Source organism: Carcharodon carcharias, chromosome 20 (genome assembly GCF_017639515.1).
Source record: "Carcharodon carcharias isolate sCarCar2 chromosome 20, sCarCar2.pri, whole genome shotgun sequence".
Classification (NCBI taxonomy): Eukaryota; Metazoa; Chordata; class Chondrichthyes; order Lamniformes; family Lamnidae; genus Carcharodon; species Carcharodon carcharias.
In genome coordinates this window covers 103,308,263-103,332,754 of record NC_054486.1, presented here as the reverse complement: position 1 = coordinate 103,332,754, position 24,492 = coordinate 103,308,263, and the positions used below count along the sequence as shown (strand labels likewise).

The window sequence follows — 24,492 nt, the reverse complement described above, 5'->3', positions numbered from 1 at the left end:
AGCAATAAGTTCCTGGGGACCACTAGTCAGCAACCAGAGAAGATGCCAAAACTCACGACATTGGGGACTCAGGAATTTTCGCTTGTGTTTTGGGGAAGCCATGCCCGATGATGCTTTTTGTGTTATTTTCCTCAACAACTGAGAACAGGAGGCCTTTCCTATTTTATGCAAGATTGCTGCTACCCCACTTGATTAACATCCGTAGCTCAGCTCAAAATGGCTGAATAAGCTAAATCTGCTTCATTGCATGGGATTCAACATATTTGTTCCATTAACCAGTGTTGTGGGATCACAATACACGATTCCTTTTCCACTTCCATTTCTCCCCAGGAGAACTGAGGACCTACCAAGTCACTCGAGGCAATAAATCACTTTGCTCTGATGAGGTGGGGTTACGAGACCCGATATCTCGACACACCAGTGGTCCAATGCCTCTGAAGAGGAAACCGGTGCAATTAGATTTGCTGTCATTAAACAAGATTTGCTCCATTCATCACCGAGTCTTGTGAGTAGCAAGCAAAGGACAGGAGAGTTAATTTCTAGGCACTTTTGCAATTCCCAGCACTGAGCAGAAGTTTTCTGCTGACCTAACCTGCATCAGATTTAAAACCAGCAGGCATTTTTTTTTTCTTTGAGGGTAGGATTGAAGCGGTCATTGATAGATAGTGACTCAACGGTAGTAATTGGTATCAGGGTTACTCACTATATGAAGCTGAAGGAAGTCTCCTAGGCCAGGTGCGCTATCCACCCGCACCAGGATGGCATCTTTCACTGACGTGCTGAATCCAACAGCTAAGCGGTCGGTCCTCGTACTGGGTCTGTCATTAGCCGGCCAAGTGTAGGTTATAACCCCTCCTCCGCGGCCGAAGATGTATGTTGTACCAGCTGAAAAACAATGAGGCACACCGTCAACACCGTGCTTCGCACAGTTATCGCTCAGCGCTTCAGAGTTAGGAAATTATCTCGCCTCGACAGCTCAGCCCCTTCACGCCAAAACCGAAAAACATCCCGCCCGCAATTTCTTCAAGGTGTCAGCCAAATCCCCGCCGAGTTTAGCTCTGTGCAACAGGAAAACCTCCGTGGAAATTCACTCGGCCCTCGGCTACTCATCAGCCGTTCCAGAGGGTGGTAGGGGGGGAGTGGGCATACGAATATACAAACATTAAGAACGTGGAGCAGGAGTAAGTAAGCCACTCGGCCTCTTGAGCCGGCCATACCTTCCGCTGCAGGTCAGCAGAAACAGCGTTTATGCATCTGTTAGCTTGTGACAGGGAGAGGGGGGGATGGGGGTGTGGGTGGGGTAGGGTGGTGGGGTGGGGGAGAGGAATTTCCACCAAAGCTACAACAGCTGATCGGGAGAACTGCCCAGGAAAGCTCCCGGCAACATTAACTGAAAATTTCACTGCGGAAACAGTCCATTTGACCCAACTGGTCTATGCCTGTGCTTATGCTCCAGATGAGCCTCCTCCCACTCTATTTCATCTCACCCAATCCATGGGATCCTTGTAATATACCCATCTAAAATGTTTTGGCACCAAGGAGCATTAAATATTCTCTTCTCCCCCGACGAGAGTTCAGTTCAATTCAATTACATTCAGATTTTATTGCCCATTTGGAAATTCATTGCGGGTACATTGCTTGTTCATTAAAAATCGTAAAGGAATGAATAATTAAGAATGTAAAAGAAAAATTACACCATCACAAAAGTCTGCCTCAGATTAAATATACGTTGAAAACCATTTCAGTACATTCGAAATAATCAATGAGACAGCAAAGCCATAAAAATCACATAAATTGAATCAATGTTCCTTAAAATTTCCAAAGATCCTGAGTTTGGAAACCTCTTCTCCATAACTTATATACCCCCTACCCCATTCCCCTTACCAGAATCCATGAAGAACGTCTCTCCCAAGAACAGTTATAAACAATTTCCATAAAAATGGCTGCCACAAGGGAGAAATAAGAAGGAAAGAAAAAGAAAACTCTGATTGAGTTCATGCCATGACCTCTAACCTCCAATTGCCCCACCCCTCTGGTCACCAGGCCTGCCTGTCCTCACCACATGGCCTTCCCAATCCAACTGGAAAACAAGCTGGCCTCACTGAAAGGTCCATGACTACCAGAAGTGCAGCCTTCAAAGAAAATTGACAGAGAAAATAGCATGCATTCAACAAGCAAATTAACCCAGGTCGCAGGCAGTGGCGTCCTGGATTTTACACTGTGGAGATTCCAGGAACAATTCTGGGAAATTGGCAGCCCTATCCTCACTGCGGTCGAGATAAACTAACATGATTGGAGGTATCGAAACTAGGACCTTGTTGGTCTGTCCAGTTCCACTTCACGCTCTTTTGTACAACTAGTGCACTCACAACTGTGACATCAGGGCAACATCACGAACACGTTATTCAAAGCCTTGTTTGTAACACACATTTTCATTGACTCTTTCTAGTTTCTATGCAACAGTGGCAATATTTTGTTTTTATAAGGAAGACAGACATTTCTAATGAAGGAGGATGCTATAAAAAAAAATCCATAGCACCTTTCAGGACCCCAGAGTGCTTTAAGGGCAACAGAGCACTGTTGAAGTGCAGTCAATATTGTAATGTAGGAAATGCAGCAGCCAATTCAGGAACAGCAAAGTTCCATAAACGGCAATAAATTATCAAATCATCTGGGATATGTTTCGCTGTTGGTTGAGGCATAAATATTGGCCCGTACACCAGGAAAAACTCCCCTGCTCTTCTTCAAAGTAATGCCATGGGATCTTTCGCATCCACCTGAGAGGGTTAAATAGGGACCTCGATTTAAGGCCTCATCCAAATAACATCACCTCCAAAAGGGCGGCACTCCCTCATTACTGTGCTGGGGTGTCAAGAATAGGCTCTAAAGTCTCTGGAGTGGTACTGAAGAAATCATAAGACCAGTAGCTCTGACCTATGTGCGCTCAGATCAAGCCATTTATTCTTCAACACTTCCCATTGCCTAGTCACTCAGGAGAAAAATAAGCAAGGCTCCAGAATGCCTCTCCAAGTTCTTCCCTTATTGTCCTGTTTAGATCGGTTTGCCAGCCACTCCCAGGCTGCCGTGAAATATCAATTCCAGCAGTTCAGAAGATATCTCTGTTGGTGCTTACATATAAATAGTGTCGCAGCCCATCCATGCTTCTTCCCATTATAATTCAAAAGAGTCACACTCCATACTTCAAATCACACATCTTTTTAAAGATGCAAATTCTTTAGAATGAGTTTTTTTTTAATTTTATTCAGGGGATGGGGGGGCATCACTGGGTAGACCAGCATTTATTGCCCATCCCTAATTACCCTTGAGAACTGAGTGGGTTGCTAGGCCATTGCAGAGTCAACCACGTTGCTGTGGGTCTGGAGTCAGCTGTAGGCCAGACCAAGTAAGGACGGCAGATTCCCTTCCCCAAAGGGCATTAGTGAACCAGGTGGGTTTTTACAACAATCGACAACAGTTCCATGGTCATAATTTTTTTCCCCTCAATGATCACTTCACCATCTGCTGTGGTGGGATTTGAACCAGGGTCCCCACAGCATTACCCTGGGTATCTGAAGTACTAGTCCAGCAGCAATTCCACTATGCCACAGCCTCCTCACTCACTTTTGCAGCGCGCATACTAAAATTGGAACAAAACTTTAGAGTGAGTATCAGAGTTTGAGAAACAAGCACCTGTTTTGCATTGGCTGTCCAATAGTGAGTGGAACCCACTAGAAAAAGTGAAAGTTGCACTCAGAGGGGTTAAGGGCCTCCACTAGATCCCTGATACCAATGAAAAGGAGTCTTTATCTGTACATGCCCAATCATCCTCACCGTGGTACTGCACCATTTCATTTTTCATGGCTTTAATTGATTCAGTATTAACCTCCTAAAAATTAAGCTCTTACTCCAGGATGTACTTGAGTCATTTGATTCGAATCCCAGCTATTACATTAATTTTATTCATTGGAATGTCTGAAAAGTCAACCTTTATAGCTCTTCAGAAACATTTCCTTTGTGTGTCGTTCTCTCATCCATTAATGGCTCCATTGAAAACAAAGGCAGGGGAGGTCATCACCGACTGCAATAAACTGTTGGACAGATGGTTGGAACACTAGCTTGAGTTATACTTTTGGGAGAACACTGTCACTGAGGAAGCTCTAGACACCATAGAAAGACTGCCTGTCATGGCAAATTTGGATATCAAACCCACAGTGGAGCAGCTTAGTAAAGCTATTGACTCACTTGTCATGGGCAAAGTTCCAGGTGCTGCCACTGTACCACATGAACCCATCAAGCATGGGAAACCAGCACTTCTGTAGCATCTGTATGGTAGGGGAAAAGGCCGAAGAGTTTCCAACTTTGCTGCCTCAGACATATTTTTGATGACTCTTGACAGGACTAGGTCACCAACTCAAATATCCTGGAGCATGCTAATTCCATCAGCATACACTCATTGTTAAGCCAATGACATCTGCACTGGCATGGCCATTTTCATTGAACAGATGGTGGCTATATACCCAAAGACCTTCTGTTCGGTGAACTGGCACTGGGTCACAACCTCCCAGGTGTCCATACCTCTGCACCAGGTTACCTGCAAGGGAGATATGAAGGTGGGTGGATATTGACGCTGACAATTGGAAGACAGTCACTGACAGCCAGGTCCTCTGGAGGCTGACTGTTCGAGGGGTATTGGAAGAGACGAGCAGAAACGAAAAGCTCAGCTGACTGAGAAGAGGACCCAGAGAAAATAAAGGCCAGTGAATCATGAACCTCCTCAGTCCACTGTCTTCCTCATTAGTAAATGCGGCAGAGACTGACATACCAGGCGTTGGTTAACACAGAGCTTTATGAGAAGAAAGGCTGCAACCGAGTTATTTCCAACTTTCCGGCATAATTCGTTCTTCAAAGAAAATGCCTATCAAGATTTTGAGTACAATCTTAAAAATACGCTAGAAATTTTATCACCTGGACTATTCTTCAGCAATGAGCCATTGACCTTGTTTAAACTTCTGTTCAAAGGCTTTGAAATTCATTAATTCATTTTTATTCTACATTAGAGATGGTTAATGTGTCTAATGATTAAGTAAAAAGACTACACTGGATCATAATGGAAATGATCACTGCCATTCTCTTCTGATCTCCTTTTCCACTCAGTCTCACTTTCAATCAAAAGCGAGGCCTTTCTCTGCCAGTCTGAATTTACCTCTTCTCTCCCCACTATACAAGAACTTAAGAAATAGGAGCAGGATAGGCCAGATGGAAACTCAAACTTGCTCCTCTACCTCAACTCCATCTTCCCACCCCACCTCCATGCCCCTTGATTGTCCAAAAATCTATCTTGAAACAATTTTGAATATCTTCATCAACTGAGAATTCACAGTTCTCTGAGGTAGAGAATTCCAAAGGTTCATAACCCTCAGAATGAAGAAACGTCTCCTCATCTCAGTCCTAAATGGTTGTCTCCTTGTCTTAAGTCTATAACTTCTTGTTTTGGATTCTCCAGCCAGGGGGAAACAACCCCTCAGCATCTACCCTGTCAATCCTTCTGTAAATTTTATTCACTTCAATGAGATCACCTCTCATTCTTCTAAACACCAGAGAATATGGGCCCATTCTACTCAATCCTTCCTCATAGGACTGCCCTCTCATCCTAGGAATCAACCTTGTGAACCTTCGCTTCAGATGCCCTGAGACAACTATATCTTCCTTCGATAGGGGGACAGAAGTTGCAGACTTCAAGATGATATAGTCAGGATGGCGAAACAGACAGAAATATGGCAGATGGAATTCAATGTGGAGGTGTGTGAGAAGAAACATTTTGGGAGGACTAACGTAGAAAGACTGTATGGGTAAATGGCACAATTTTGAAAAGTGTAGATAAATAGAGACACATAGTTGTCCAAGTACACAAATCCTTAAAGGTGGGAGGGCAAGTTGATAAGGTTGTTAAGAAAGCACATGGTTTACATGGGTTTATAGATGTATAGTATATAATGGGGTATGGGGGGAATGTTTGTGAGGGCTAGTGCACTTGATCCCCTGCCAAGCTACAAACCCATGTCAAAAGTGGTGTTCCCCAACTCTCCAACTTTCACTTATGACTCCGAGTAGCTGGTTGTGAACAGCAGCAGCTGTACCCTGAGATCTCGACTCGGTAGCCGTGAATGAAGTGACGGCCTCATCAGCTTTTATGCTTCAGGGAATTAGTGAGACCACATCTCGAGTACTGTGTACAGTTTTGGTCTCCTTATTTAAGGAAGGGTGTAAATGTGTTGGAGGCAGTTCAGAAGAGGTTTACTATGTTGATACCAGGATGAGTGGGTTATGAGCAAAGGTTGGACAGACTGGGTTTGTTTCCACTGGAGTTTAGAAGAGTGAGGGATGATTTGATTGAAGTATACAAGATCCTGAACGGCCTTGACAAGGTGGACGTGGAAAGGTTGTTTCCTCTTGTGGGTGAGTCCAGAACTAGGGGGCACTGTTTTAAAATTAGGGGTTGCCCTTTTAGGATAGAGATGAGGAGAAATTTTTTTTTCTCAGAGGGTTGTGCAACTTTAGAACTCTCTGTCTCAGAAGGCTGTGGAGACGGGGTCACTGAACATTTTTAAGGCAGAGGTAGATAGATTCTTGTTAGGCAAGGGGATCAAGAGGTTATCAGGGTTAGATGGGAATGTAGAAATCGAAACACAAGATCAGCCATGATCTTATTGAGCAGCAGAGCAGGCTCGAGGGGCCGAATGGTCTACTCTTGTTCCTATTTCTTATGTTCTTAAACTATTCCCTCAGGCGAACAGCTCAAAAACCAGACATCAAAGATTCAAAATTACGGCCTCATGAGGGGAGATGAGGAGAATTCTTTTCACTTGGCGGGTTTTCAGGAGCTAGAACACGCAACCGGTGATGGAAAGAGATTCCATAAGTCATTTTCGAAGGGAGTTGGACAAGTGCTAGAGGATGAGCAAGCTATAGGGTTTCAAACAAAAAGTAGGGGTGTGTGACTAAGCACAGGTGTGATGGGCTGAATGGCTTACTTCTGCACTGTGAGTCTGTACGATTTTAAGTATAACAAGTCCCAATAACCCCATTACATTGTCAGGCTTCTCTCTACGGCTCTGTATGTAAACCTCTCTTCAAAGGTAAAAGCTAGACCATTCTCAGTTCACACTGAGGCCTGTCACAATCTAGGCTGACATTAATGTTTCATTACTGTCTTTTGGATTAGATGTTAAACCATGACCCCAGTTTGCCCTCTCAGGTGGGTGGAAAAGATCCCATGGCACTATTTTGCAGATGAGCAGGGAGAGTGTTCCCAGTGTCCTGGCCAATACTTTTCCCTCAATTATCATCTAAATTAAACAGGTGATCTGGGGTCACTATTGCATTGTTGTTGCTGGGAGCTTGCTATGTACAAATCGGTTGCCGTGTTCCCTACATTAGATTAAGTACCACACTTCAAAGGCACTTCATTGTCTGTAAAGCACTTTGGGATGTCCTGAGGTCATGAGAGGCAATATATAAATACAGGTTCTTTCTTCCTGTTGTCCTACCACCTTTAAACAGAGCATCCATTAAGCACAAATTCACCTCACTGCTGTAAATTGATCCATTAACTGTAAAGGCATCAGTTGAATGGGAACCACCCTACTCCTGCACTCAGTAACACAAGATGAATAAGTTAACTGTGTTATTGCGTTCCTGCAATGAAGTAATATTTCAGACCAGTGCTCCATTTAATACACAACCTCATTAGACCTGTTGCAGATGCCTTGGCACATAGGTGAAGAGGGCTATTAGTACACTGAAAGTCTCAATTCAGCTTCGCATTCTGTTATGAACCTAACACTGTCACAAAAACACTGCACTCTCCTGGCCAAAGCCTCATATGTCACTGAAAACGCATCTTCAATATGGCAATTCGCATTAACTTAGAAGAGGCAATCTGAGGGACAGATGCTACGTTTCAAAGGGGAAACAGAAGGTAATGGAACCAGCTGTCCCTGTTCCAATCTGCGCTAATAGAAGACAACAGAAAATAAACACAGGACTTTTAGCCTCCAGCTTTATGGTGGCTCTTCTTTGCTTATAAATTAATTAACTTAACTTTAGCTGGATCAGCACTAGGGATGGTGCAACCACAGCAACAATCCACATTGTCATAAGCACCTTTAATGCGCTGAAACATCTCAAGGCTCTTCACAGAATTCCAATCAGAGTGAGAATTGGCACAATTGAGATACTGAAGCAGGTGATTAAAAGTTTGTTCTGAGAAAGGTTTTAAGGATCATCTTAAAGGGAGAGAGAGAGAGAGAGAGGTAGAGAATGGAGAAGCGGTCCAGGCAGGGAATTCAGAGATCAGGGCTCAGACGGCTGAAACTGCGGCTGCCAACGATGGGTGAAGGGAGTGTGGGATGGACAAGAGGAAGGGGTTGTAGGCCAAAGAAGGTTGGAGAGATGGGGGAGGTGGTTGGCGAAGCCATGGGCGAATCTGAACACGAGGATGAGAATTTTAGCAATCGAGTGAACTGGCCTCAATGCTCCTGGGGAGAGTGGGGAAAATGTCAGTCAGGGCGCTTGCTCCAAACCACTTACAGTGAATTTTTAACTATGAAATATTCACACTTGAATTCATATAACTCTTGAATTCATAGAATTTTAACATCGCAACAGCACCTTTAGTGTAATAAAACATTCCGGAGGATTGTTGTAAAGCTAAATGTGAAACCGAGCCACATAAGGCAATATTGAGGCGGATGCTTAATCAAAGAGGAAGGTTTTAAGGAGGTGGAAAGAAAGATAGAGAGGTGGAGTGGTTCAGGGAGGGAATTCCAGAGCTTAGGGCCCAGGCAGCAGAAGGCCTGGCTGCTAACAATGGAGTTAAAATTGGCGATGCTCAAGAGGCCAGAATTGGAGGAGCGCGGAGACCTCAGAGGGTCAAAGGTTAGAGAGGATTACAGAGATAGGGAGAGGCCAAGCTCATGGAGGAGTTTGAAAAGTACTTCACACCAATGAATTACTTTTGATGTGTAATGACTTGTAAGTAAGTACATCAGCTACTCTGTGTGTACAGTGCCCACCAGATAATGATTGCCAATTAGCCTGTTTTTGCTTGTGGCATGTCTGTTGGTCAGGACACAGAGGAAGCTTCCCCACTGTGGGTGGACATCATTGAGAACAAGGCTGGACTCAGCTACATTGCCCTCTGGGCTTGGCCGTTGACTATCGGGTGAGTTACAGAACATAGGGGCAGGAGGAGAATTTTCAGCCCCTCCAGCCTGTTCCATCATTCAGTTAGATCATGGTTGATCTGTGACTGAACTCCATCTACCCATCTTGGTTACATAGTTCTTAATGCCCTTGCCTAACAAAAAGCAATCAGGCTGAGGTTAGGTTGCTGCAGAAGTGTGGGTCACCATCTTTAAGAGCAATGGAGGAAAAATAAAGCAGTCACGTGTCATTCAGTATAGTGACAGTATAGTGGATCTCCAGTGAGCTAGAATGGAGATAGTGAACAACAGCAATGGCCAAACAACAAGGGAGAGAAAACAAAGGGTAATAGAGCTTGGGCCCGGTGTAAAACTTGCCTTTGTATTACAAGAGGCAGCTGGTTAGATCTGCCTGTGCCTTCCCTGCAAAACGGGGCATCTGGCCTTCAAACAATGCACAGGAAGTGAACATTAACACGCTCATCATGTTCCTCATGGACCTATTCCTGCACATTGTGATCTTTTCTCCCCCTTACTCGTCTCAGGTACGCAGGCTGCGAATGGGACCGAGCTTTGGCCTCTTTCCAATACCATCCATGAATCTTGATTCTCTGATACCTGTTCACTAGGGACCCCCGGTCATAACTGGTATTAATTGCAGACAGTCAGATACATCTGAATCCGTGCAAAAGACTTTCTGCGAGCAAGAGCTGCGGCATCCAACAGCTGAATTAGTTCCATAGAACCACACAGCACACAAATTATTTCACGGGGACAACTCAGTTACATAAGCAATGAAAATATGTCTATTTATTTAATCTTGTTTCAACCGTTGAGCTCTGCAGTACAGTTTTCCCATTAAGCTTCCTTCATCCCCTATCGCTTGCTTCAAGTCCAGCCAACATTATTGATAGGAATATAATTTAAATATTCATAATTTCTTTCAATCTATTTAGCATTTGCAAAACATCAACAAAAAAAAACTTCCTTTTTTTCTTGTCGTTCACAGATTCAAGTAGGCTTTCATTGAGAGTGAAACATGAATTTTCTTTTGACGTTTATGTTTTGTCTCAACCTTAAGGTCACTGGCTACTGCTCTGGACTTTACAACGGTAGTTTATCTTAATGCCCAAAGCATGGGCAATGAGTGTTGACAGTTGGTTAGCCTCGTGAATGTTAATATTTCCCTTCTCTCCTCATTGAGGTCATTCATAACACTACGAATGTCACCCTAACCGGGAATCGACTCAGCAAGGATGAATCATTGTTGACTTGCCTGGTCCCTATGGCTCACTTTCACACTGGGCAACCCTCAATCAAATATTATTTCATTCACATTAAACTGAACCAGTCATGGTACTGGATAATGAGCACCCCAAGACCACTTACAAACTCTAACCAACAGAATATCCATGGCCGACAGCTTCTCTGACAAATACATTGACCAACAGAATTAAATGCTAATGTATGATCATGAAAAAGCAGGAAATGGACAGGTCATTAAGTCCATCGCTTCCCCAGACAATGTACAACCTGCTCTAGCAATGTGTACACTTTGTCCATTTAATCTCTCAAAGGAAGGTTTTATGTAAGCACTTCCTAATTGTCAAAAGATAATCAAGTAAATCCCCAAAATATTCAACCATCTTCATCCCCCCCACGTCACTCTATTTTGCTGTGCTCCACACAAAAAACATCCTTCCTATTATCAGTGAAAATCTGAAAAGAGCTAGGAGCCAATTTTTATGCATAAGTGTACTGGGGGGCGGGGAGCATATTTCATGGCTGCACTAGAGACTCATGTGGCAGGTAACAGAACCAGTTCAAACTGGTCCTTCCCTCGTACAAGGCAAATAAACATAAAGAGCACTCAACTTGCCAAGCTTAGAAGTGTGATTATTACCAACATCAGGGATACAAAAAGACAACAAGGACACGTAGAAGGTCCTCACTGCCAACTGCATTAATAGAGGACCATTGGGCTGAATTTTACTTGTCCCCTCCCACCCCCCAGCAGGTGTGTTTCCCACATGGGGGGGCATGTTAAATGGGGCGGGCACCCAACCTATCACCTTTCTGCCCAACCCCCAAGTTGACACCCCCATTATATGGGGGGAGGGGGTTGCCGAAATCCACAGCCTGCCCGCCATATTTAAAAGAACAATTAGGGTCAATTAGGCTGGTTATAAAGCCTATTGATGCTGATAATACATTTCCCAAAGCATACAATGTTGGCATGGGCAGCAGGGTGAGAGCAAGAGGCCTAATTTTTTTACATTAAATTGTTAAAGTGTGGGAAGGAAGTGGGCGGAGGTGAGGGTTCACTCTTCAGGGGCTGCCCTTTTCCAATCTCGGGGCAATCCCCCACCTTAGACTGAATGCCCCTTTCCTTCCTACCCACTCCCTCTCCTAAACCTAGCCCCTCCCCCACCGCTGCCCCGCTCCCCAATGCACCCATACTCTCCAGGTCCCAGAGCTGGACTTAGCTGCTCCAGGGATCTTTCTGCAGCCACTGACGCCTTCCTGGCACTGGTGGGACTGATGGAGTTGCCAGCCAATCGGATTGGCCAGCAGCTCCAGAGGGCGGGACTTCCACCCCAATGAGTAGTGGAAGTCCCGCTCCAACCTCATTAGTCCACCCTGCAGCGCTTTATGGCTGAGGGGCGGGTTACTTCTGGGGTGGGGAGGGGTGTGCCGTCCCATATTATTCCACCCATTGTGTTCCATAGATTATAACAGGGTACAAAAGCAAAGAGGTTATGCTAAAACTTTAGAAACCACAGTGTAGACCTCAGATCGAAAATTGTCTCCCTTTCTAAGCACCAAGCTATAGGAATGAGGTCAAGGGCTTGGGGAAGGTGCAGAGAGATTTACTAGAATAGTACTGGAAGGGCGGTAGAGGCAGATTCAATAGTAACTTGCAAAAAGGAAATTGGATATATACTTGAAAGGGAAAAAGTTGCAGGGCTTTCGGGAAAGAACGATTGGAAATAATTGGATAGCTCTTTCAAAGAATTGGAACAGGCTCAATGGGCCAATTGGCCTCCCTTTGAGCTGTAAGGTCCCAAGACCATCTTATTACCTATAACCAGAAATCAGCCTTGCATCATTTTCCAGCTATGTCCCGGGGATTCTCGGACAGTTTCCTTTATTGTGAAATTATTCTCCATATTCTCTACACTGAGAAGAAAAGCTTCTTTCTACCTCTAGTCCTGTTTCTGGGTTGTTAATTTTCACCCTGGTGTCCTCAAACTCTGTACTCAAAAGTCAAATGGCCAACTGGAATCGACATTATTCAGGTCTCTCAACGTTTCCTTTGCCTTCTGTGAATGCAACTGGTGCTCTGGGAGTCTTTCCTTATAATAAAGTGGAATCCGAAGTTCCGAAGCCACTGTTGTGAGTTTGGTTTCAACCCTCAAGGTCACAGCAATGTCCTTCTGTACAGATCACTTGTGAGGCCGTATTTAGAATATTGTACGCAACGTGCTAAATGTGGCTTAGAAGTGATCAATGGTTAGAATAACTATGGTAAACTTACTTCAAATGCCCTCAAGGTAAGGCTGATTATTTAATTAGGTTTGTTAAAACCAATGTCAGATTCATTGCAAACTTTCAGCACACTGACAGAAATTTAGACAAAAATACAAATCAAGCATCACTATATATCTGTGCTCACTGATCAACATTGGCACCCCAGACAAGTAGCGTTTTGATTTAAAAATTTTCATCTTTGTTTTCAAATCCCTCCATGGTCTCACCCCTCCCAACTTCACCAAACTCCTCCAGTCCCACAACCCTCTCCGGGAAAGCCAAAGAAAAGCATCTTATCCAAATGGTGAGAGACTGCAGAGCTCCGAGATGCAGAGGGATCTGGGTGTCCTAGTGCATGAATCGCAAAAGTATGCAGGTACTGCAAGTAATTAGGAAAGCTAATAGAATGTTAACATTAATTGCGAGGAAATTGAACACAAAAGTAGCAAGGTTATGCTTCAGTTGTATAGAGCACGAGTGAGACCACGTTTGGAGTACCGTGTACCATGTTGGTCACCTTATTTAAGGAAGGATGTAGATGCATTGGAAGCAGTTCAGAGAAGGTTTATCAGACTAATATCTGGAATGGGCAGGTTGTCTTATGAGGAAAGATTGGACAGACTAGGCTTGTATCCGCTGGAGATTAGAGGAGTAAGAGGTGACTTGATTCAAACATAAGATCCTGAGGAGTCTTGACAGGAAGAATGTAGAGGGGATGTTTCCTCTTGTGGGAGATTCTAGCACCAGGGGGTCACTGTTTAAAAATAAGAGGTTGTCCGTTTAAAATGGAGATGAGACAAATTTTTTTTCTCTCAGAGGGTTGTGAGTCTTTAGAACTCTCTTCCTGAAAAGGTGGTGGAAGCTGAGTCTTTGAATACTTTTAAGGCAGAAGTGGATAGATTCTTGGTAAGCAAGGGGGTGATAGACTATCAGGGGTAGGTGGGATGCAGATTCGAGGTTACTATCAGATCAGCCATGATCTTACTGAATGGCAGAGCAGACTCGAGGGGCCAAATGGCCTACTCCTTGTTAGTATGTTGTATGTAATCTGCACCTCTGCAACTCTTGGCCTTTTGTGCATCCCCAATTTTAATTGCTCCACCACTGGTGGCCGTGCCTTCAGCCATCTAGGGCCCCAGGCTCTGGATTCCCTCCCTACATCTTTCCACCTCTCTATCTCGCTTTCCTTTTTCGGCACTCACTCCTTGAAACCTACCTCTTTGACCAAGCTTTCGGTCATCTGACCTAATACCTCCTTGTGTGGCTCGGTGTTACACTTTGTTTTATAATGCTCCTGTGAAGCGCCTTGGGATGCTTCATTATGTTAAAGTTGCTAGATAAATATAAACGGTTGTTGCTGAAATAGTAGGATAAGAGTTCAGCAAGGTAACAACTAATTGTAAAAGGCAAACAAAGAATGTTTATATAAGATAAATGTCCAAGTTAATGAAGGTGGCAGATCTCAAAAGGTCACAAAATGCATCCATTGACCTCAATTTTCCAGAATACAAATAGTATCACCTTCCCTTATTGGACTTTCTGAAAGAAGATAAACTGTCATTCTGGAAATCTGAATTACCATAGATGTTGGCTGTAATGACGATGTACCAGACAGATTTCTACTTGATAACTTCATTACAGAGCTCTTTTCGAAGCTACAGTGTTGAACCAGGTCCACGGCTAGAAAACTCCGTCCCCTGGATTACCCACGCATAGGGCTCATTCATCGAGAAAAATCATGTGACCCTCCCCCCCCACCCCACCCAATAAAAGGCAATAGGAAAAGCTATACCTTCAATCACTACATTGGCATATAAGTCGATCTTTGAAGCCTCAAAAAATCTCTCCAGAAATGGGAATTGTCTTCGAGGCCAAGTGCATGGTGATGGGCGGTCACCACCTTTGTCATTCACTACACAGGGTCTGGTCTGTGTGGGCTTGTCATAAACCCCCACACATCTTCACAACACAGCCTGTAACGCCTGCTTGATCCCGTGTACCCAGTTATAAGGAACCGGAAAGTAAAACATCCATTGGTGGGGCTGACCACCAATGAGTATAACATGTTGCGGCTGTAAAGGGGGGATTGACATATACACCGAGTTTATGCAAAAACATCATTTTTGGGGCCAAAAGAACGGGGTCCTCATATACGCCGGGCCAACTTATATGGCACCATCTATAATAAAAATAAAAAGGGGAAATGCCGGAAGCATTCAGCAGGTCAGGCAGCATCTCTGAATAAGAATTCTGTTTCTTTCTCTCTCCACCTGCCTGCTGAGTGCTTCCAGACTTTCCTGTTCCTTTTTTAAACAGGTCCAGTTTTTTGGCCTCAACCATCTTCCTTAGCAACCTGCCCCAGCTCTTCCACCTCCGTATAAAGGAATAGCTCCTATTACCCAAAGTCAGGAGGTACTCTTCCTCAAGCACTGCATATTATTTCATTCTAGCCTATCAAACCACCCATACTTCAAGAAATAAAGAAAGACTTACATTTATATAGAACTTTTCACCACCGCCTCAAAGCACATTGCAGCCAGTGAAGTACTTTTGAAGTATAGTCAATGTTTTAATGTAGGAAACACAGCAGCCAATTTGTGCACAGCAAGCTCCCACAAACAGCACACCAGATTACCTGCCCCCTGTGATGTTAATTGAGGATAAATAATGACTAGGCTAGGCCACTGGGGAGAACGCCCCTGCTCTGTTTCGAAATAGTGTCATGGGATTTTTTACATCCACCCAAGCGGGGACATTTCATCTGAAAAATGGCACCTCCACCAGTGCAGCACTCCATCAGCACTGCATTGGAGGGTCAGCTTGGATTGTTGAGCTCAAGCCCTAGAGTGGGACTTGAACCTGAACCTCGTAATTCAAAGGCAAGAGTGCTACCACTAAGCCACAGCTGATACTTTACATGAATAATCTAAATAATTCCCTTTCAAACTGCTCAGATAACCCGTTTCACTAAAAACCTCAACTCTGCTTCATGCAGCAAAATTGTGAATGAATGTTTGCCCACTACTCTTGTCAAGCTGCATATATTTCTCTCCATGAAAAGAAGACAGGTAGACTCTCTCTCTTGGCTCAATGTACCAATAAGGTCCCAGGTTGGATGTCATTTCTTCACTGATTTGGCTGTTCTCACTTTGGGGCAATGGTACAAATGATACAATTGGCCTCAGTACCCCGGGCTCTGGAGTGGAAGGCCAGCATTTCCGCATTGCGGGTGGGACATGTGTCCAGGACTATTTGGAGGCTCTAAACCCATGCCCCGGGGGAAAGACAGTCACTGGCCTTGGATTTTTACAGAGGCACCCTCCTTAATTGGCATGGCATGTCTACATTGGGGTGATGTTTTTGGCTGCAGTGGAGCGCTTCAGTTGGAGTTTAGTGACTGAGGGAGTTTAACGATTAAATTCTATCAAAAGTCTAGTCTTTTTTTTAAATTTATAGCAACAAGCTAAAAGTTGCTGTTAGGATTGGAAGAAGGTGAGTTTTAGTCCAGCCTCAAAACAGGGCCCATACAGGCTCTGCTTACAGCTGTAACAAGTTAATTAGATAACTGGCTTAATCAGGTTTTCAGGGCCTAGGCTCAGAGAGTATAAAAGTAAGCTATCTTATATAGTGCTGTTTTTGGCTCCAGCAGAGTGCTTCAGTTGGAGTTTGGTGACTGAGGGAGTTCAGTGAGGAGGGAGGAGGTGCTCCTTTCTTTTTCTACCTTTGCTCAGAAAGATGAGCCTTGGTAAGTAGGAACTGGTGAGTAAATTAGAAAAGTGTAATATTTTTAAAGTTCCTACACTTGGATTTAACTGAAGCGCCAGAACTAAGTGAAATTTATGGCCAATATAAAGTAGTATAAATAATCCAAAGTAGAATAAAGTTAATGTAAGGGAAGTGGAGTTAAGACATGGCAGGACAGCTCAGTCAAGTGGAATGCGTGTTCTGTAATATGTGCAAAGTCATGGATGCTACCGGTGTCCTAGCTGACCACACATGCAGGAAGTGCAGTCAACTACAGAAACCTGAGCTCCGGGTTTCAGAGCTCAATTGGCGGCTGGAGTCAGTGTGATGCATCCACGAGGCTGAGAGCTACGTGGATAGCACATTCAGAGAAGTGGTCACACCGCAGCTTAAGGCCCTGGAAACAGAAAGGGAATGGGTGACCACCAGGCAGTCCAAGAGAAGTAGGCAGGTAATGCAGGAGTCAATTGGGGTCCCGCTCACCAGTCAGTTTTCCAAGTTGGAAGCTGGTGAGGGTGCTGGTTCCTCAGATGAATGCAGCCAGAGCCAAGTTTGTGGCACCACGAGTGGCTTGGTTGTATAGGAGGGGGGAGGAAGAAGAAAGGAAGAGCAATAGAGATAGTGGATTCATTGGTTAGGGGAACAGGCAGCTGTTTCTGTGGCCATGGACGTGACGCCAGGATGGTATGTTGCCTCCCTGGTGCCAGGGTCAGGGATGGCACAGGGCGGCTGCAGGACATTCTTCTGGAGGAGGGTGATCAGCCAGAGGTCGTGGCCCTCATTGGTACCAATGACTCTGGTAGGAAGGGGGGTGTGGTCCTGCAATCAGAATTTAGGGAGCTGGGTGCATCTCCTCTTAAAGGTCTGTCCGTGGGACACTGCCTGCACTCACCTGGGCCTCCTCTCCCTCCTGCCCCTCTCTTGCTCTTTAGAGGAAGTTCCACCAGCAGAATACACTATCCACATTCGATGGGATGCAGAGGACCAGTGCCTTGAAAACGAAGGAGCCCCTGTGCAGCAATTCTCAGGGGAACCTCCCAGGGAAGATAAGGAGCTGAGATGCTGAAAGGCCAGCTTGACAATCAAACAAGATGCAAAGAAACTCTGGGACGACTCTGTACTCACACAGCAACAAACTGGCAATGAGAGAGAAAGTGCTGTTGCTCCTGCCGGAGGATGAGGAAGTGATTAAAATGTGAATTCCACCCACCCGTTTTGCCCGCGCGATGAGCTAAAAATCATACGGGCAGCGTAAAATCACTGTCTACTGGCTTCTTAACGGCCTTAATTGGCCCTTTAAATACCGGCTGGCGCGGATCTGATTCACACACGGGCCCGCTGACTGCAAAATTGAACGTGTGCGCAATGACGTCGGGAAGTACGCCCAATGTCATTTGACGATATTTTGCGTTCAGTCAGGTCAAGCGTGCGCTTGACCCCCTGAACGTAAAATTCCAGCCTTAGATTCCGAAGATTTATTCCTGTTCTTCTCTTTTCTCAGCCCGGTAACTTGCGACCTTAGAACTGTGAGGTTTTCTTTTCCCGGAGACTCTCCCGCTAGTCCAAGCTAGTTGATTCTTCCAGCCTCCTTTTAACACCCACGAATTTGATCTTTCCACTGAGCATGAGCTCCCACCCACATTCCTGCATGCTGAACAACTGAGACTTTTTTTGGTCTCTAGCTGTTCCCTCTCTTCTGGATCCAGGCAAACTCATAAAGACTGTCTGTGATATTTAGTAATATTATAGGAAAGCCTGTAACCTTATCCTTACAATGGCATCTGCTGCACCCTTCCCCATGGAAACATGAATCACGTGGGTCATTTATTTAGGTAGAAATGCTGATTAGTTATCCTTGAGAGTGCAACTCTCCTTCACCTTGGAACTAAATGGACAGTTTAAAGCAGGACTGTTTACAACCTGGTACCTATGTTATGGACCATCATGAGAGAAAACTGAAACTCCTGTTCCTTCCCTTACTGTCCATGATCAGTGTGTTTTTGAAAAGGAGGATGTGTGTTTCTTAATCCTTGAGTATGTTCAATTTGAATAACCACAAGTTTCTTGTGGGTTTAAATAAAGAGGATTATTTATTCACATATTCACCCCGAAAACCTAATGCTATGGTCATCACGCACGCAAACACACGTGCTCGAGGAAAATACAGATAAAGAGGATAGAGCAATTTAAAAAGTTACACGCAAAGGAATAGTTTGCAAGTCACATGATTGGCTTGTCTCTGTGCAGGCCTGGTGAAGAAAAGGTTCTTTTCTGTTTTTAAAATGCAGATAAATGAATTCAATAACCAAAGTTATATATCAAAGTCATTGCAGGTTCCCTCGAAGAAGTGGATTTTGAACAAGTCATGAAGTTAGTTGCTTGTTGTCTTATTATTAGGTTTTCTGTACTGGTGGACTTGAAAAAGAACAGACTTAGAGACCTTATGATGTTGCAGTCTCTGGTTTTAAGGCATAGATGTTGCTGCCTTTGCTGCTGTTCCTTGCTGTGTTGTTTGCAGACTGATTAGGTTTTTCCCTGCTTCTTGGGGTAATACGATTTGTTATCTGTGGTTAATTTCAGTCATGTGACCACCTCATCCGCCCAGAATGATTAGAAGATCAAAGCCATTGCTACACACTGGGGGATAGCTGGTGGCTATTTGCACCTACTTATGATTTAACTGGTTTCTCTGCAACTCGCTTTGTTAAGTTTTGAGCTCGGAGGCAGTGAAACTAGGAGTCCATAACTTTTGATCTTTGGGAAAGTCCTCAAACAATCGGAGATGTGAATTCCACAAATAGTTTCATCTCAGTATGCCCATCCAAGGGATGCATTCCACCCAATGGTCATTCTGGAGACTTGAGATATTTTTGAGTCTATACAGAAATTTGCAAAGGTCACCTGACCCTCAGCAGCCATCTTAGCAGCTTTATAATATCGATTTTTAAAACAAAAAGGCAGTTCCAGAAAATTCTATTCTGAATACAGTCCATGAATATGACATGCCTATACTGGGTGTGACACCCACAACATCTTTCTGGGACTTTGGGAGACTCAGAGTCTACTCATTGCAAACACAGAAACTGCTGCCATTGTATCCAAGAGTAAATACCTTGCATCTTCTTTTCAGTAAAAGAATCTAAGCCTTCCTTTGATCTCTGACATTCAAATCACTCAGGCTTACTGTCATGCAATCTTTGGAACAGGTTAACTGATCCTTCATTTACCTTAAATTTAAAGACGGTTCCAAAATGTACAACTTTATAAACCTTATAATTGTGACACCTTTTGAACAAATTTCTTAACCGATTCTTTCCCAGCTCTTATTCTAAAACAGTGTTAATCGACCCACCACCAGCTGCTTCAACCAGAAGTCTCTCAAGTGTATAGCTTTCACTCCCCATAACGTTATGTCACAGTGCCAGAATGCCCCATAAGCCTACCTAGAAAACTCTTGACCCATGACTAAGGCTGAAACTAATTTTTACCTTATGCCAGTACCAAATCATCATCGCAGCAGAACAAATGTTGTGCATAAGTGTCTGAAATCAGTGACCTGAGTGTATTGGTCAAATCTGCAGGCAACCACTGCCTTTGAGAACTAATGAACCATCAGGCTAACCTAGAGCGTTGACAACATATGGATTGTTGAATTAGACTAATAGCTATCCTCAGTTATACTTGATGAAGATTGACATACAACTTAAATTCTCCAGCAGAATATTATTTACACTGCATCAGCATGAATGAGCATTAATTAGAAAAAAGAAGACGGAGTGGGTGACCCGATGGAAGTCTCTCAGGTCTTGGTCAGGTTGAGCTCATGAGGGGATCGTTGTAATACTAGACTAGTAATCTAGAGGCCCTGTGTTAATGTTCAAATCCTACCATGGGCACTGTGGCACTTTGAGAATTTAAGCTCAATTACATCAACCTGGAATTGAAACACTGATATCAGTAACGTGACTCCAGACCCACAGCATTGCGGTTGACTCTTAATTGCCCTTGGAAGTGGCTTAGCAAGCTACTCAGTTGTATTCAAGAAGGCAGCCCACCACCGCTGCCTCAAGGGCAATTGTTGCTCTTGCCAGTCTTGCCAACATGTCCTGAGCGCAATAAAAAAAAAAGCCGTTCTATTCTAGAAGCATGTTACTTTCACTGGCCATGGGCAATCCACCATGTCATAGTTTCTATTGTGGCAGGGGACTTAAAGGGGGAAGGCCCAGAGGGAAAAAACTCAACGCACGTTAAGGATAAAACCTGGCATCCGGGTGACCCATGAGCGTAACTTGTGGGGCATCTATTGAAAGAGTGTTGTGGGGGTGGGGTGTGAAGGCGAGCTGGTGTTGGGAGTGTATGAGCAAAGATTCCATTCGAAAATGAAAATGCCCAGCCAAAATCACACCACAGAATTGAAAAGAAATGATCATTTCAAAGGAAAAATGCTCTCTGAATTTGTAGCAAGTGCAAATGTTAAGAATCTGAAAAGCTAACGGAAAGGATAAAGATCATCTTCTTCTTGAGTTCTCTGTCAAGAGGCAGCTTCGATCAGTACCATGACCTCTATCATGGGTAGGGCAAGGAGACAGGTCCCGGATCCATCCCAGTCAGAGTGGGAATCGAACCCCATGCTGTTGGCACCAATCTGATCCAGCCAACTGGCTTCCCCCAAGAAGTCTGAGTTGCTGTGGCAACATCCACTTTTACATGCATGTTGTAACCTGGAGCTATGGATAGTGACAGAAGAGGCTCCTATTTTCTTTCCATCGCATGGCTGACCAGGAATCTCTCCCACTCTTACCATCTGCCACTGGCGTGTGTTGGGAGAATTTAAAAGTTGATAATCAAGATCTTCCTGAGCACCAATCCTGAGTCAAAATGCAAAAGAAAAATCAACCCTGAACAAATATTTTTTTACATGGGTCTTCTTGCTTGAAAATTGTAACTGGTCTTCCCAGAGTTTGGCTCAGAGTCGACAGAGCGACTGAAGTCAAAATAGACCAAATCTTCAGCCCACAGCATTAGGTCCACTTTCAAACCAAGCACTATTTAAAACCTACTGAACATTTTGGGTCTATAATTAACCAGGGACTAGAGTCAGCCATTCATTCTTGTATGTGTGAGGGATGTGTACTGGACTAACTAGCAGAAGTAACTCTGTAGATCCAGGCCGCAAGTCAACACCATTGAACAGCTTAACCTTTTCATCATGACCAGTTGTGTAGATGAACAAATGGGGCATCTGGGCCTAAATCCACATACATGTCCCAAGGTTTCCAACCATGCCCTTTTTTTTTGTCCTCAAGCCAAGGAATCCAATATTTTTCAGGGAGGCGTGAACAGGAAGTGACCATTCAGCACATTGTGCCTGTGCCAGCTTTTTGAAAGAGGTATCCAATTCCTCCGACTACCCCTGATGTTCTGTCAAGGATTCCTATTCAATTATACATTTGGTTTTCAAAGTTACTATTGAATTTGCTTCCGACATCTTTTCATTCCAGATCTTTTGCTGCAGAAAAAATATTCCCCATCTCCCTCTCTGGATCCTCTGAATTACCTTGGCCTGATTCCGTTGTCCCCATCAGTGCAACAGGGTTAAGCCATTTAGCCCCTTCAAATGGCTTGCAAACACTCCTCTGGCACGATCTCCTGGAAGATGACCTTTTAATTGGCCGTCTCCGCACAACCACACAATGAAGGGTGGTGGGCACGTCCGTGACTGCAGGCCCAATCAGAGAGCCCAGAAAGGAGAGCGCAAGATTGCCTCCGAGTTGAGGTGCCCTTGGAAGCGTTAGCGCAATTCCAAAAATAAAGAGTTTGGAAGCCGATGAGGCCAGCGGAGTGGAGGAATTGTTTCTGCTGCACAGGCAGCATGTAGCCTCTGTCTCTGATGGAGCTGCTGGCCTCGGCACTCAGTGGGAGCTGCTGCTTCAACACCTGGAAGATCCCAACAGAGTCCTCCCCATCCTCCTCATTAGTCCCTTAATTCTGGTTACACACCATTTCTGGCATGTAACTGTTGCCAAAATTCACCCATCGCTGGGTGGCAGGACACATAGGGGCACTGACCTGACACCCTTATCTTCAATCCTGCTCCCAGTCTCACCTACAAAGTTACCTCCAGGGGACAAGAGAGATTCCATCGTGAGTGTGAAATGGGGTAAACTTAAACTTGGTAAGACGTGACATGAACCAATGGGCTGCATGTTTTGTTTCTGCGCTCTAAACTCTCTGTAATCTTCCCTCGCTCAGAATGAATACACTTGAACCGAGATGGGCCAAGAAATTCCTCAATAAACCTTTAATTTTATAGTGAGACAATTATGAAATTTGAATTGGAACTTGAGTACAGCTTGCTAATTGATGGAAAGGTTCCTTCAAAACTCAGGCGTGATTTTTATATGTAAGATGTGATGACATATTAAAACTAATATATCGTTAATGACACAGTTCATCTCTGTGTAACTCTAATCTACAGAATGCAGCATCCAATTCAAAGTGACATCTCATTCACCCAGCTAATGTTTCACTCTTTATGACCTTTGTTATTTTTTTGTACAATATTCAATGACTCTTTTCTATTGAACAAGACAATGGGATTTATTTTTAAAAACCTGTTGCATTTTCTAAGCACAGAGACGATTAGATGTGAGTGACTCGGCAAGTTGAAGGAACAGGGGAACTTAATATTTGTGAATTAAGAACAAAAGCTTTGCTGTTGCTTCATGTCTTTAAGACTAAGAACTCCTTTTTTAATGGAGGGATATGTGGCAATGCGGGGGTGGTGGTATCTGACCAGTATGGACACCCATCAGCATGCGTGGGAACATCACCACTCAGGAACTCACTATGTTACATTCCTGCTTACCACACGAGGAATGCAGGCTTGCTACAAGACCCACTACAGACACGCTCACACAAGAACATAATATAACATGAGGAATCAGGGCAGTAGACAATAACGCCTGCTCCGCCATTTAACATGATCGTGGCTGATCTTGGGCTTCAGCTCCACTTTCCTGCCTGTTTCCCCTACCCCTTGATTCCCTGACAGACCAAAAAATCTGTCTCTCCCGGCCTTAAATGTATTCAACAATGGAGCACCCACCACCCTCTGGGGTAGAGAATTCCAGAGATTCTCAATTCTTTAAGTGAGGACATTTTTCCTTATCTCAGGCCCAAATGGCCCAGCCCTTAACTTGAGACGGTGCCTCCTTGTTTTCCATTTCCCCACCCTGAGAAAACAACCTCTTCGTGTCTTCACAATCTTGTATGTTTCAGTGAGATCACCTCTCATTCTTTTAAACTCCAGGGAATGTAGACTCAATTTACTCAGTCTCTCACCAGAGCACAACTTTCTCATCCCAGGGACTAAACTAGTGAACTTCTGCTATACTGCCTGCAATGCAAGCATATCCTTCCTTAAATATGGAGATCAAAACTGCACACAGTGGCCTCCACTTTACTGTGGGGTGGTGGAGGGATCGTCCCCAACACCACCCACCGGAAAAGGAAAGTCAGTTCCGTGCAAGGTGGGCTAAATTGTCTAACAGTGGGACTGTCGGCCCCTCACTGAGGAGGAAGTCCCGCCCTTGGGGGACCTGCCAGCCAATCAGATTGGCCAGCAGCTCCATCAGTCCTGGCAGCGCCTGGAGCTCATTAGTGGGTGCTACTGGAGCTGCAACCAGTCCCAGGAAGAAGGCCCAGTGGATCCCAGAGTGAGCCAAGTCCGGGGCATTGGGCGGGGAGGGTTTGGCCAGCTTAGGGAAGTGTGACAGGGGGGTGTGGGAGGTGGGTATTGGAGACCAGTCAGGTAGGAAGGAATGTTGGGGGGGGGATACTATCTTAAGGGAGGCTGCCCCAATGTACAAAGGGCGCCTCCCAAAGATAGTATCGCCCCCCACCCCCCCCACCCCGGCTTCCTTCCTGCTCTTTTAAAAACTTGATTAAAAAATGGCCTGCCTCCTCCCGCCCAACTGTCCACGCCGACCATATTATGGCATGGACAGCATAT

General features: G+C 44.5%; 1 protein-coding gene across 1 annotated transcript in view; it reads right to left on the bottom strand.

The window, feature by feature from the left end:
* nrxn3a (neurexin 3a) overlaps nt 1-24,492 on the bottom strand; it is a 1,735,226-nt gene that overhangs the window by 393,209 nt on the left and 1,317,525 nt on the right. Inside the window, exon 17 of the mRNA XM_041214454.1 lies at nt 704-885. Coding sequence (XP_041070388.1) covers nt 704-885 — 182 coding nt within the window. The remainder of the gene's footprint in view (nt 1-703; nt 886-24,492) is intronic.